Source organism: Natrix helvetica (assembly GCF_964273705.1).
Source record: "Natrix helvetica genome assembly, chromosome: 3".
Classification (NCBI taxonomy): Eukaryota; Metazoa; Chordata; class Lepidosauria; order Squamata; family Natricidae; genus Natrix; species Natrix helvetica.
In genome coordinates, this window is record NC_138549.1 from 47,175,926 (window position 1) to 47,188,952 (window position 13,027).

Genomic DNA, 13,027 nt, shown 5'->3' on the forward strand with positions numbered 1-13,027 from the left:
ATCTCCATCTCAGACTCCTCACTTGGGTTGAGGAATCCAATATCATTGGTGCTGAACAAATTGGGTTTAAAGCGGGCTGTGCCACACTAGATCATTGCTTTGCCCTAGCACACTTGGTCGACAAATATACTACTATACCAGGTGGCAAACCCTTCACCACTTTCATCGACCTAAAGTCAGCATTTGACTCAGTCCCTAGGGGTTTGTTGTAGTCAAAACTGCTTAAAAGTTCTATTGACAGACGTTTGCTGTTCTTAATTAGGTCCTTGTATAATCAGACCTCCAGCCAGGTCAGGTGTGGTCTGCAGGGAGAACTTTCTAATCCTATCCCGATTAAGAATGGAGTAAGGCAGGGATGTGTTCTGGCTCCTCTTCTGTTTAATATATTTTTATCTGACCTGGCTGGTTACATCGGACATATTGAGTCCCATGCCCCGAAGCTGACAACTACAAAGATCCCACTTCTTCTTTACGCTGATGATGCGGTTCTCCTTTCATTGTCAAGGCCAGGACTGAAAAGATTACTTTCTGCATTTGGGTCTTACTGTGCTGAAAACCATTTGGCTATTAACTATGATAAATCGAAAGTACTAGTGTTTACTAGAGCCCGGAAACTGTATAACTGGGATATCAGTGGCAATGCTGTTAAGCAGGTTTTCCATTTTAAGTATCTAGGTATTCAATTTCAGAACACCGGTACCTGGACTAGACATCGAACCCAGGTGCTGAACTCGGCCTCATATAGTCACCAGCAGATTTTAAGATTCTTTTATACCCAGGGTGGCCAGTTCATTCCTTCTGCCTTACGTATTTACAAAGCCAAAACACTGGCCCAAACTCTTTACGGCATTCCCATATGGATACGGGGCTTCAAGGATTGCATTGAAAGAACCCAGGCTGCTTTTCTTAGAAAACTTCTGGATCTTCCCCCTTGCGTTCGTTTTGCCCCGATGTACCTGGAACTGGGCATTCGATCGGTGGAATGAATGGCCTGGATAAACACCTTTACATGGTGGTTTCGGGTGCTCTTTCTGGCAGTTCCTGGCAGCTACCTCTCCCTGGTGTTCACGGACTCCCATGTTTCTCGCTGGGAGAAAGAGCTGCTGAAGAAACTTCATCTGCTAGTTTTCATGGAGGATGCCTTGGGAAACTACAACCTCAAGGACGCCCAATTTAGGATAGTCCAACGGCTTGTGGACATTGATTTACAATATCTATGAGCCAGAGCCAATAAAACTTGCTCCCCCTGACTCTCAACCAAGTTAATAACTATGAACTGAGGATGGCTTCCTATTTTTATACCCTAACCATTCCCAAGTACAGAAGAGCTTTTTCCCTAGCTCGCTTCAATGTCTTGCCCTCAGCACTTCTGGATGGTCGTTTCAAGAGGCTCCCGATTAACGAGCGGCTGTGCCCTTGTGACAGAGCCGAGGTTGAGACAGCGGAGCATGTCCTTCTATTTTGCCCTATGTATAGCCCGGACAGATCTAGGTTACTGTCTCTTCCTGAAATCGTCCCTTCTGGACCTGATGGCTGTGATTTGTTTGTGCATTGCCTTGGGGATGTCTCCTCGTATATCACCTCTCAGGTTTCCAGGTTTTTCTTGAGAGCTGTGCCCATTACAGGAGAAAGCTGTAACCTCCCTTAGTTGAGCTTTTGGTGACTGGCTGCTGTGTCTCTTTTGTTGTGGTCGTGTTTTGGTCTGTGACTGTAAATAAAGTATTATTATTATTATTATTATTGTGATACTGAGATGTCTTCTGCCATTGTTGAGTGATCCAGGAGGTCAATCAACTTCCAAAGAAAATTGGATTAGACATAGCCAAGCCTCAACTCAGCAGCCTCTGCTGAGTAGTCTATTCATATGTGTGTGTGTGTGTGTGTGTGTGTGTGTGTGTGTGTGTGGTTGTGTGTGTGTGTGTGTGTGTTGTATTTGGGCATACCAGGGGTTGTAACATACATACATACATACATACATACATACATACATACATACATATATGCTGGTTTTGTTGTATTCGGGTCTTTTCCCGTGTAAGATTGAGATTGTCTTGGCAACGTTTCAGCGAGATCTCACTCGCCATCTTCAGGCTGTTGTCTTTGGCTTAAAGTGTGACCGGAGCTGCCGTCTTTCTGTAAATCTTGGTGGGAGGGGATGGAGTGCTGGCTTTGCCTCAGTAAGCGGAATGATTGGTTGTGTGGTTGTATCATGATTGGTAGATTGGTGCTGATTGGTGCTGGCTGTGTGTGCATTGTTGTTTTGTATTGTAACGGCCTGGGTGGTGCTTGGGGTTCATTGTTGACTAGGGCTGGTTTCCAGATGTTTGGTAGGCGGGAGGTATCGTCACGTTTATTCATGTTGTGGGGGTGTTTCTCTATTTCGATGGCTTCCATAATTATTCTCTTGTTGAAGTGTTCTGTTTTGGAGATTAACCTGGTTCCTTCAAAATTGATTTCATGTCCTGTGGCTTTAAGGTGCTGGAAAAGACCTGAATACAACAAAACCAGCATACCTACACCCATGAAAATCTACGAAAACATATATATATGTTGTGTGTGTGTATGTATGTATGTATATATATATCAATTTTTAAGCCCACAGCTTGAAGATGGCAGGTGAGATCCTGCCGAAACGTTGCAAAGACAATCTCAACCTTACACGGGAAAAGACCCGAATACAACAAAACCAGCATACCTACACCCGTGAAAATCTACGAAAACAATATATATATATATATATATATATATATATATATATATATATATATATATATATATATATCTATATCTATATCTATATCTATATCTATATCTATATCTATATCTATATCTATATCTATATCTATATCTATATCTATATCTATATCTATATCTATATCTATATCTATATCTATATCTATATCTATATCTATATCTATATCTATATCTATATCTATATCTATATCATCTATATCTATATCTATATCATCTATATCTATATCTATATCATCTATATCTATATCTATATCTATATCTATATCTATATCTATATCTATATCTATATCTATATCTATATCTATATCTATATCTATATCTATATCTATATCTATATCTATATCTATATCTATATCTATCTATCTATCTATCTATCTATCTATCTATCTATCTATCTATCTATCTATCTATATATAGTCTCCCTTTCAATAGATAATGTGCTTCTCTATCCATCTCTTCTTTATCTTTTATTTAGAATTCTTAGTTCACACATTAAAATAGAACAAAGCCCAACAATTTCCTTTTTTCCCTCCCAGAAAATGACAGGGAAGGGTTATTCAATTAGCATGCATGGTAACAGGTCCTGACTTCATGCTGCTTTAAATGAAGTTGTGGCCAATACTTTCCATCCAGTTAACAAATCGTCATGTCTATTTTCTCTTGCTGCTGAAATAATGCATACCTAGCTTTTTGCCCTGCATCTTTTGTGATTATTTTTTAAAATTTTACTTTGAAAAAAAAAATACCCAGAGTGGTATCCAGATTGGGCTCATCTGATAAAATAACAATCTGGAAATACTGATACTTATTTGGGAAATCAATGACTTTTCTAGAAATCAGTCAAAGTGGTAAGCCCATGTCTGCAGAACATAAAGAAACCAAAAATATAAAGAAATGGAGATTCTAAGACCCTCGAAAATGTCTTAGTCCATCAGTTCTTACTATGTTAATACTCTTCCACAAATCTTGAAGTTCTCCAAGCCTGCTGATACTTTTATTTTAAGTGGTACTGTTTTGGTGGCATATATAATAGTATAGCATTAAGATATGTAAGTGTTAGATGTATTTATTCTTGACTGCTTTTATAATTAAACATTTTGGGGAGGACAGGGTTAAAAAACTTGGTATAAAATAATCTGTATAAATTATACCAAAAGGGTTATTGCTCATTTAGTCTACTGCCTATATTTGTATGCCTTACCTTCGTCACCATAGCAGAAGTCACATCAATGCTTGGTTTATTTGGATAGGGCACCATTAAAGGATATAAATTTGTCCAAAATCTACCCCACATGTCACCTTTAATAGAATAAAATGGAATTACATATAAAATGACACTAAAACAAATTGTAGACAATACAAATCAGGCCTAAAGAACTAAAATCTTTCTATTTCTAATATTAAAATATTAATTTGGATCATATGCTCATTTAAGAGAAGAACTCTATATGGCATTTATTAACATTTGGTTTGATGATCAGGAAATCAAACAAGTTGACCAAAAGGTGAAGATGCACACTAGCTAAGGAGCTGAGCTAAACAAAATGAAACATTTTAAATAAAACCAACCACCAGGAAACTTCTGGCTAGAAATATACCATCACAAGGTTATATTGGCTTCCCAAAACTGAAAAGTACAGGTAGTCCTTAACTTACAACAGTTTGCTGAATGACCACGGCAACAGCAGTGAAAAAGGTGACTTATGACCATTTTTCATACTTATGACCATTGCAGCATCCCCTTAGTCATGTGAACAAAATTCAGACACTTGGCAAGTGATTCAAATTTATGACTGTCGCAGTGTCCTGGGATCACATGATCATCTTTTGCGACCTTCGCACAAATGAAGTCAATGAGGAAGCCAGATTCACTTAACAACCCTGTTACTAACTTAACATCTGCAAGGGTTCAATTAACAACTGTTGCAAAAAAGGTCATAAAGTGGGACAAAGTTCACTTAGAAATTTAGCAACTGAAATTTTGGTGTCAATTGTCATCATGAGTTGAGGACTACTTGCATATGTCTTGGTCCATTCAATAAATGTAGCTATTAAAGTGGTGTTTTCATACCAAGTAAATGAGCAGGAATAGCTCCTTCTGGGTTAATGAGTTCTGGCCCATAGTGTTTGTACAGATGGCGCCGTACATAAGCATGTAGATGCTTATACAAAGGCATTATCTGAAAAAGAACAACAGAGATAAAGGCATTTAATTAAGGGAAAATCCTGACTGTTTTATTAACAGCTTGTCTTCAGAAGTTGTGGGTGCTTCATCATTGGAAGCTTTCAAGAACAGACTAGACAGTCATCTGTCAGAAATGGTAAAGGGTCTCCTGTTTGAGCAGGGGTTGGACTAGATCAGCAGTCACCAACTGGTGGTCCTTGGACCACTGGTGGTCCATGAGAAAATTTTGGTGGCTGCAGAAATAATATTTGCATTTTTTATATTGCACTTTTATATTGCACTATTTATATGGTCCTCAAACTACAGGCCCCTGGGTCGGATACATGCAATGAATGTTTTGTGTTACTGCAGAGAGTCTCCCCCTTCGAGGTCTTTTTGTGTGGGTCGGAGAGGGGAGAAATTCCGACTTGGGGTCTGCTTCAGCCTTCTGGTGAGGCTTTGGGAGGGAGGGAAGTGCCGCTGGTGGCGAAAAGCCGGAGGGCCTTGTTCCAGTGGGACTGCATCATGGCCTAGAACTGGCTGACCATCTTAGCGCTCTGAGCCTCCAGGCGCTGGTAACTGGCCTTGCACTTCCACAGGTCTTCCCTCTGTGTGGAAAGCCTATGCTCGTAGTCCTCAGTGAGGTGCTTCTGCTGTGCCTCCTTCTTGGTCAGATCCAATTTGAACTGAGCCAGCTGTTTTGCCAACTCTTTCTCATGGTGGCTGCTTAGCTTCAACAACTGCTTCATGTTAGGGGTCTAAGGAGCTGGCAGGCAGGCAAGGAGTTGGTGGGAGTGGAGAGGCGAGTAGAAGCTGGCAAGGCGCCCCTTGACGTGAGCGACATTGAATTGGCCGTGCCCACCCAGTCACATGACCACCTAGTCACGCCCACCTAGCTGGTCATTAGGCAGCTCATATTAGTGGTTCGCGGAATTTAAAATTATGAATTTAGTGGTCCCTGAGGTCCGAAAGGTTGGTGACCCTTGGACTAGATGACTTACAAGCTCCCTTCCAATTCTGTTATTCTGTTCTGTTCTGCTCTGCTCTGCTCTGCTCTGCTTTGCTCTGCTCTAATGTAATTCTGGTAATCTTGAAAAAATATTTTGCTCCTAAATAAATAAAGAGGTTTCTTATTAGGAAACATGGTGACTGGATCACAATCTTTCAGTACATGAACTTGACCCTCTTTGAACTAAATTGTGCTAGTATTATTACTCCTATCGGTATCACCAGTTACAAATTCTATTATACTGTTCATAAAACTATGAGAAATATATACTGTAAAAAACCCTCTGGTTATCTACAATCTACAAAGATGATGATAATGGATTTTTTCCCCCAATGGTGAACCCAATGTTAAAATGTCATTTCATGGTAGTCTGCGTCTCAAGTTGCCTCATTTTCTTATGCCAGCGTATCAGATGTTCTGTTGCTGGCTGGTAAGATGTTATGCAGGGTGATTCAATCAAAACCCAAGAAATCTATACTCTAATATATTATGGACATTGTAAATAAGGACTGCACCAATAGCCAACTGTTACCATTGTGACAATCACAGCAAATTTTATGCTGGTAGGCTGTTTTCCGAGCTCAAGCACTGGTTAATTTATTTATCAATTATTTATTTATTCATCAACTGCAGTGCCCATATGAGAAATTTTGTGTATTGCCATAAAAATGGTTTTGTCTTTGTGCAGTAAAGCAAAATATTTGAAGCTAAATCTTACTTGCTCAAGTGTGTTTTCCACATCAGTAATCAGCTGTGAACGTTGGTATTGATATTCCTTTGGAAGATCTACTTCATAATTTGCTCTCCAATAATCTCCATAGTCAGCAAAGCCTGGAAAACAAATGTCTGTCACTCATCATGACATTAAAATATATCTTACAGATTCTTGAACAATGCATTTTAAGTTAATATTAGCCATGCTAAAATCTTCTGATGAATAATGGTAACTGGCTTTTGTAGAAACTGTAGCCCAACACATCTGGAAGGGAAAGGCGAATATCATAACAAATAATCTACTTTAACTTGGATGCTCTTTAGACATCAGCTCCTAAAATTCTCCAGCCACTATGACCAATGCTGACAATTCTAGGAGTTTAAATCCACACAACTGGAATGCATCCAGGTTGGGCAGATTGAATAGTGATTATTTTACCATCTCATTTTGTAATATTATGGGCAGGGGGGAACAAATATATAGAATGAAGCCTTATTACAACTAATAATTCATAGTTAATGTTATACATCAGATTGACGAATTAAAGAGTAATGGTGGATGGTTAATACAATTATCTTAAATTTCATCATGTACAAATTCAACAAGCTACAAAAAGAAGAAAGATTTCCATCTTCTCCATCAACCGCAGAAAGGGAACATTCTGATCCTTGAGATGTTGAATAGACTGCAACTTCTAAAGACAGTTTCAGTAAACTGAATGGCAAACTATGAATTTGTCAGAATAATGAAATGTGTAAAACTCCATTCTTTATGTACTTACATGTAACTTCACCATGCAAATACAAAAATAATATTTACACAAGAGGGACCTAAAGGCCTTGGGAATGGACATTAACAGCTGGGAAAACTTGACCTCTGACCATTCAGCTTGGAGGCTAAAAATGCAGCATGGCATTCTCCAATTCGAAGAGACACTTATTTGGCAGGCTGAGGCAAAGAGACAGTCCCGGAACCAGCGAAATGTGGGGGATGGGCAGGGGACAGAATGTATCTGCCCTCAGTGTGGAAGTGATTGCCACTCCTGAAGTGGACTTTTTAGCCACACCAGATGCTGCATTAGGACCTCTTTCCAGAGCACAATACCATAGTCTTTTGAGACAGAAGGATGTCAGTGAGGGCACTCCACACTAGTTATAGGGCTAATGTCACTTTTCATTTTTTTGAAGATTTTTATTAAATTATAAGCTTGATATAAAAATCAGCTATGAATTATTAGTGCAAACAATAATTCCCTTTTCTCCTTTCTCTATTAACATCATAAGGTGGATTGTAAGATATTCATTGACCAATTTCCCCCAAACTGAGTACACTTATGTTGATTATTAAGGCAGAGATTATGCTACTTCAATGAATTAATATTACCGAATCCTTCTCCACCATAACGCTGACTGTGGGCAATGAGGGTTGAGGTACAAAATAAATTGAGGGTGCTGGTTTTAAGAAAATTCATAACATTCCACTTTAGCAGCATTTTGCCCAATCAGCCATGTATATTAAAGAAGTAATGCTCATGAAAAAAATACCTTTATAAAATACAAAAGACTCAAAAATATCATCTTCAAGAGGAGAAAAATATATTCCTACTGGTAATCTTTGGTATTGTAACTTACCCCTTAGTCTTGCGTATTTATTTTTCAGTTCAACGTAACTTTCGTATAAAGGCCTCATCTTCTTGCCAACATCAGCTCTCCAGCCTTCCCAGGCCCACAACCTCTCTGAGTAATCCCAGTTGTTTGCCATTATGTCATCCAAACCTGTCACATAAAATCAGATTAGTTCCCATTATTTATTTGTCTGTTTATTTGTTTCCTCATTAACAGCACCAGTCTTGTGCTTTGGTGCATGGGTGTCAAACTCGCCGCTTCATGTTACCATCACATGACGTTTCGCTATGTTTTCCCCCTTTGCAGAACTGGGATGGGCGTGGCCTGTGTGTGATGCATCCAGCCTGCAGGCTGCCAGTTTGACACCCCTGCTTTGGGGTGACATCCAGCAAAGTGAAACAAACCAGAAATAATACAAAAAAATCAATTAGAAATAACTAATCGATGTACACAATAGAGGCACATCTGTGTGTCAATCATTTCTAGCTGAAAGCTCATTTAAAAGGGAAGGTTTTCACAATGTTTCTGAATACAAGAAGGAAAGGTGCCATATGACGTACTAGGGTACCATATTTCATAAAACAGGGGCTACTACAGAAAATTCCTACTATCTGACTCTTATGAAGTTTGGATGGAGAAGGGATTCTTAACAGGTCTGCCTGAGAGATCTGAATCAAATGGGCAGGGTTTGGGCAACTTATTTAGTCCATGCAAACTCAAAAGAATATTAGATCATTTTATAGATCATCTTACCTTGCACATTCTGTGGACTCTATTCAATTGACATCTAATTCATCATTAACACTCACACACATCTCCAGATGCTGTAGTTTGCCTATTTTTCCCCATTACTGACCAGATAACCCTAAACAGAGCTACTAGTCACTTCCATATCATATCTCATCTGCTCTGAAGTCAAGATCAGATCCAGTGCATGCCCATCCATGTAACTTGGGGCTGTAAACACTTCATGGTTATGAATTTATAAGGTGCACTAAACTCTCCCCTGGAACATGGAGGTTGAAATCACTTAAAATTTTGGGTACTCCTATCTCAGCCTGAGATGCACCCAAGATCTCATGGTGATCCACTACTGGATAGCTAAGAAGACTGTACGGAAGGAACAACCTGAATTTACAGGTGAAACTCAAAAAATTAGAATATCATGCAAAAGTTCATTTATTTCAGTAATGCAACTTAAAAGGTGAAACTAATATATGAGATAGACTCATTATATGCAAAGCAAGATAATTCAAGCTGTAATTTGTCATAATTGTGATGATTATGGCTTACAGCTCATGAAAACCCCAAATCCACAATCTCAGAAAATTAGAATATTATGAAAAGGTGCAATATTCTAGATTCAACTCCTGCAAAGGGTTCCTGAGCCTTTAAATGGTCCCTCAGTCTGGTTCAGTAGGAATCACAATCATGGGAAAGACTGCTGACCTGACAGTTGTGCAGAAAACCATCATTGACACCCTCCATAAGGAGGGAAAGCCTCAAAAGGTAATTGCAAAAGAAGTCGGATGTTTCCAAAGTGCTGTATCAAAGCACATTAATAGAAAGCTATGTGGAAGGGAAAAGTATGGATGAAAAAGGTGCACAAGCAGCAGGGATGACCACAGCTGGAGAAGATTGTCAGGAAAAGGCCATTCAAAAGTGTTGGGGACTTTCACAAGGAGTGTACTGAGGCTGGAGTCAGTGCATCAAGAGCCACCACACACTGACGGATCCTGGACATGGGCTTCAAATGTCGTGAAGCCACTCTTGTCAAGCCACTCCTGAACAACAAACAACGTCAGAAGTGTCTTACCTGGGCTAAAGAAAAACAGACCTGGTCTGTTGCTCAGTGGTCCAAAGTCCTTTTTCTGATGAGAGCAACTTTTGCATCTCATTTGGAAAACAAGGACCCAGAGTATGGAGGAAGAATGGAGAGGCACACACTGCAAGATGCTTGAAGTCCAGTGTGAAGTTTCCACAGCCTGTGTTGATTTGGGGAGCCATGTCATCTGCTGGTGTTAGTCCACTGTGCTTCATTAAGTCCAGGGTCAACGCAGCCTCTACCAGGAGATTTTGGAGCACTTTATGCTTCCTTCCGCAGACAAGCTTTATGGGGATGCTGACTTCATTTTCCAGCAGGACATGACACCTGCCCACACTGCCAAAAGCACCAAAACCTGGTTCAATGACCGTGGGATTACTGTGCTTCATTGGCCAGCAAACTCGCCTGACCCGAACCCCATAGAGAATCTATGGGATATTGCCAAGAGAAAGATGAGAGACATGAGACCGAACAATGCAGAAGAGCTGAAGGCTGTTATTGAAGCATCCTGGTCTTCCATAACACCTCAGCAGTGCTACAGGCTGATAGCTTCCATGCCACGCTGCATTGAGGCAGTAATTGCTGCAAAAGGGGCCCAAACCAAGTACTGAGTACATATGCATGCTTATACTTTTCAGAGGTCCGATATTCTTCTATGTACAATCCTTGTTTTATTGATTGCATGTAATATTCTAATTTTCTGAGATGGTGGATTTGGGGTTTTCATGAGCTGTACGCCATAATCATCACAATTATGACAAATCATGGCTTGAACTATCTTGGTTTGTATGTAATGAGTGTCAGCATTCCAAATATCATGCAGAATTAAATCAGAGTCCAAGGCAGAGCTATCCTTAAAGTTCCAATTTAATAAGACAGACATGTTGGCATAACTGTGTAATCCCAAATCTAAAAGCTTCCTGGGATTCCACCCAGTTGAAAGTTCATGATCTTATCCCCACACCCATAAATCCATCACATGGTCCAATCTTCTTCGGCCACGCTGGCATCTCCACCCAGCTGGTTCCGGTCAGGTGCCGAGGTGCGGAGACAAAAGATGACCTTGGGCTTCTAAAAAGGAATGACAACTACACATTCCACAATTCTACTCCTTTCTATTCTCCCTCCCAATTACTACACTAATGAAACAACATAATGAAATAATAGAGAGTGTGGCAGGCCAAAGATACTAAAAAGGAATATAACTGCAGGCCTGGCAATGAGTCTATCTCATATATTAGTTTCACCTTTTAAGTTGCATTACTGAAATAAATGAACTTTTGCACAATATTCTATTTTTTTGAGTTTCACCTGTATTTATTGAGTCCAGTTCTCTCCCGCCCAACTCCCCCCTCTCTTGGAGTAGTGCTTCTCACAATTGCTAGAATCTCAAGAATTACCAGTTACCCACTTCCTAAACTTGATGTTAACCTTGAAATCTGCAAGGACAGACCTGAAATTAGTCTAACCAGGTCCCCCTGACTCTTACTACGTCTGCATATTTGTTCACCAGCATATTATAAATGGATGTTGTCTTATTTCATGCAAATCAGACATTTACTACTGGCAACTGAAAAGCAAGGATCTCTGGCAGTTTGGCCACTTGTCACCCGGTTGGAGCCACTGATTTAGAAGTAGGGCTCTACACTACAGGTGAAACTCGAAAAATTAGAATATCATGCAAAAGTTCATTTATTTCAGTAATGCAACTTAAAAGGTGAAACTAATATATGAGATAAAACTCATTACATGCAAAGCAAGATAGATCAAGCCGTGATTTGTCATAATTGTGACTGCTGCGTTGACCCTGGTCTTAATGAAGCACAGTGATCCAAAGTCCTCTTGCTCAGTGGTCCAAAAGCACTAAAACCTGGTTCAATGACTATGGGATTACTGTGCTTGATTGGCCAACAAACTCGCCTGACCTGAACCCCATAGAGAATCTATGGGACATTGCCAAGAGAAAGATGAGAGACATGAGACCGAACAATGCAGAAGAGCTGAAGGCCGCTATTGAAGCATCCTGGTCTTCCATAACACCTCAGCAGTGCCACAGGCTGATAGCTTCCATGCCACGCCGCATTGAGGCAGTAATTGCTGCAAAAGGGGCCCAAACCAAGTACTGAGTACATATGCATGCTTATACTTTTCAGAGGTCGGATATTGTTCTATGTACAATCCTTGTTTTATTAACTGCATGTAATATTCTAATTTTCTGAGATGGTGGATTTGGGGTTTTCATGAGCTGTAAGCCATAATGATCACAATTATGGCAAATCATAGCTTGAACTATCTTGCTTTGTATGTAATGAGTCTTATCTCATATATTAGTTTCACCTTTTAAGTTGCATTACTGAAATCAATGAACTTTTGCACAATATTCTTATTTTTTGAGTTTCACCTGTAGTTCCTCTTTGTCCTACAGTCATACCCCATCCTCTTTTTCTAATTCTAGTATGAGCATTTTTCAGCTTTCCCAACAATCATCGTGAGCATGACTTAAAATGTTGATTGCCATATAGTATTAATGGTGGAATCCCAATTGTTCAAATACTTCAGAAAAAAGAGCCTCAAATGATGTTTTTATGCTTGTAACATGTACAATGCTGTGTTCAGATAGCTCATTGATGAAATGCACAATTCCTTTCCCTGCATTTGACTCGACTGAATATATAAGATACAGTTGAAAATCTCTTCCTGTATGCATGAGTGCTGACCAAATAAATAAATTGAGGGAAAGGCCTCTTAGATTTCCTTTATTTTTATATTTTCTCATAAAATTTCTACATTTAATTTGTTTTTCTAGCTACTTCTTATTCTTTCTGCACACTTTGAAAAATGCTGCTTATTTAAATGAGATTGATACAATGGGTATGTAACTGTATATGTATACATGTGTGTGTGTGTGTGTGTGTGTGTGTGTGTGCGTGCGTGC

The 13,027-nt window shown here is 39.5% G+C and overlaps 1 protein-coding gene across 1 annotated transcript in view; it reads right to left on the reverse strand.

Annotated features, from left to right (window-relative positions):
* Positions 1–13,027, reverse strand: part of ACE2 (angiotensin converting enzyme 2) — a 55,498-nt gene that overhangs the window by 26,167 nt on the left and 16,304 nt on the right. The window contains exons 5-8 of the mRNA XM_081947336.1: positions 8,274–8,417; positions 6,646–6,758; positions 4,826–4,934; positions 3,956–4,053 (exon numbers count right to left, since the gene is read on the reverse strand). Coding sequence (XP_081803462.1) covers positions 3,956–4,053; positions 4,826–4,934; positions 6,646–6,758; positions 8,274–8,417 — 464 coding nt within the window. The remainder of the gene's footprint in view (positions 1–3,955; positions 4,054–4,825; positions 4,935–6,645; positions 6,759–8,273; positions 8,418–13,027) is intronic.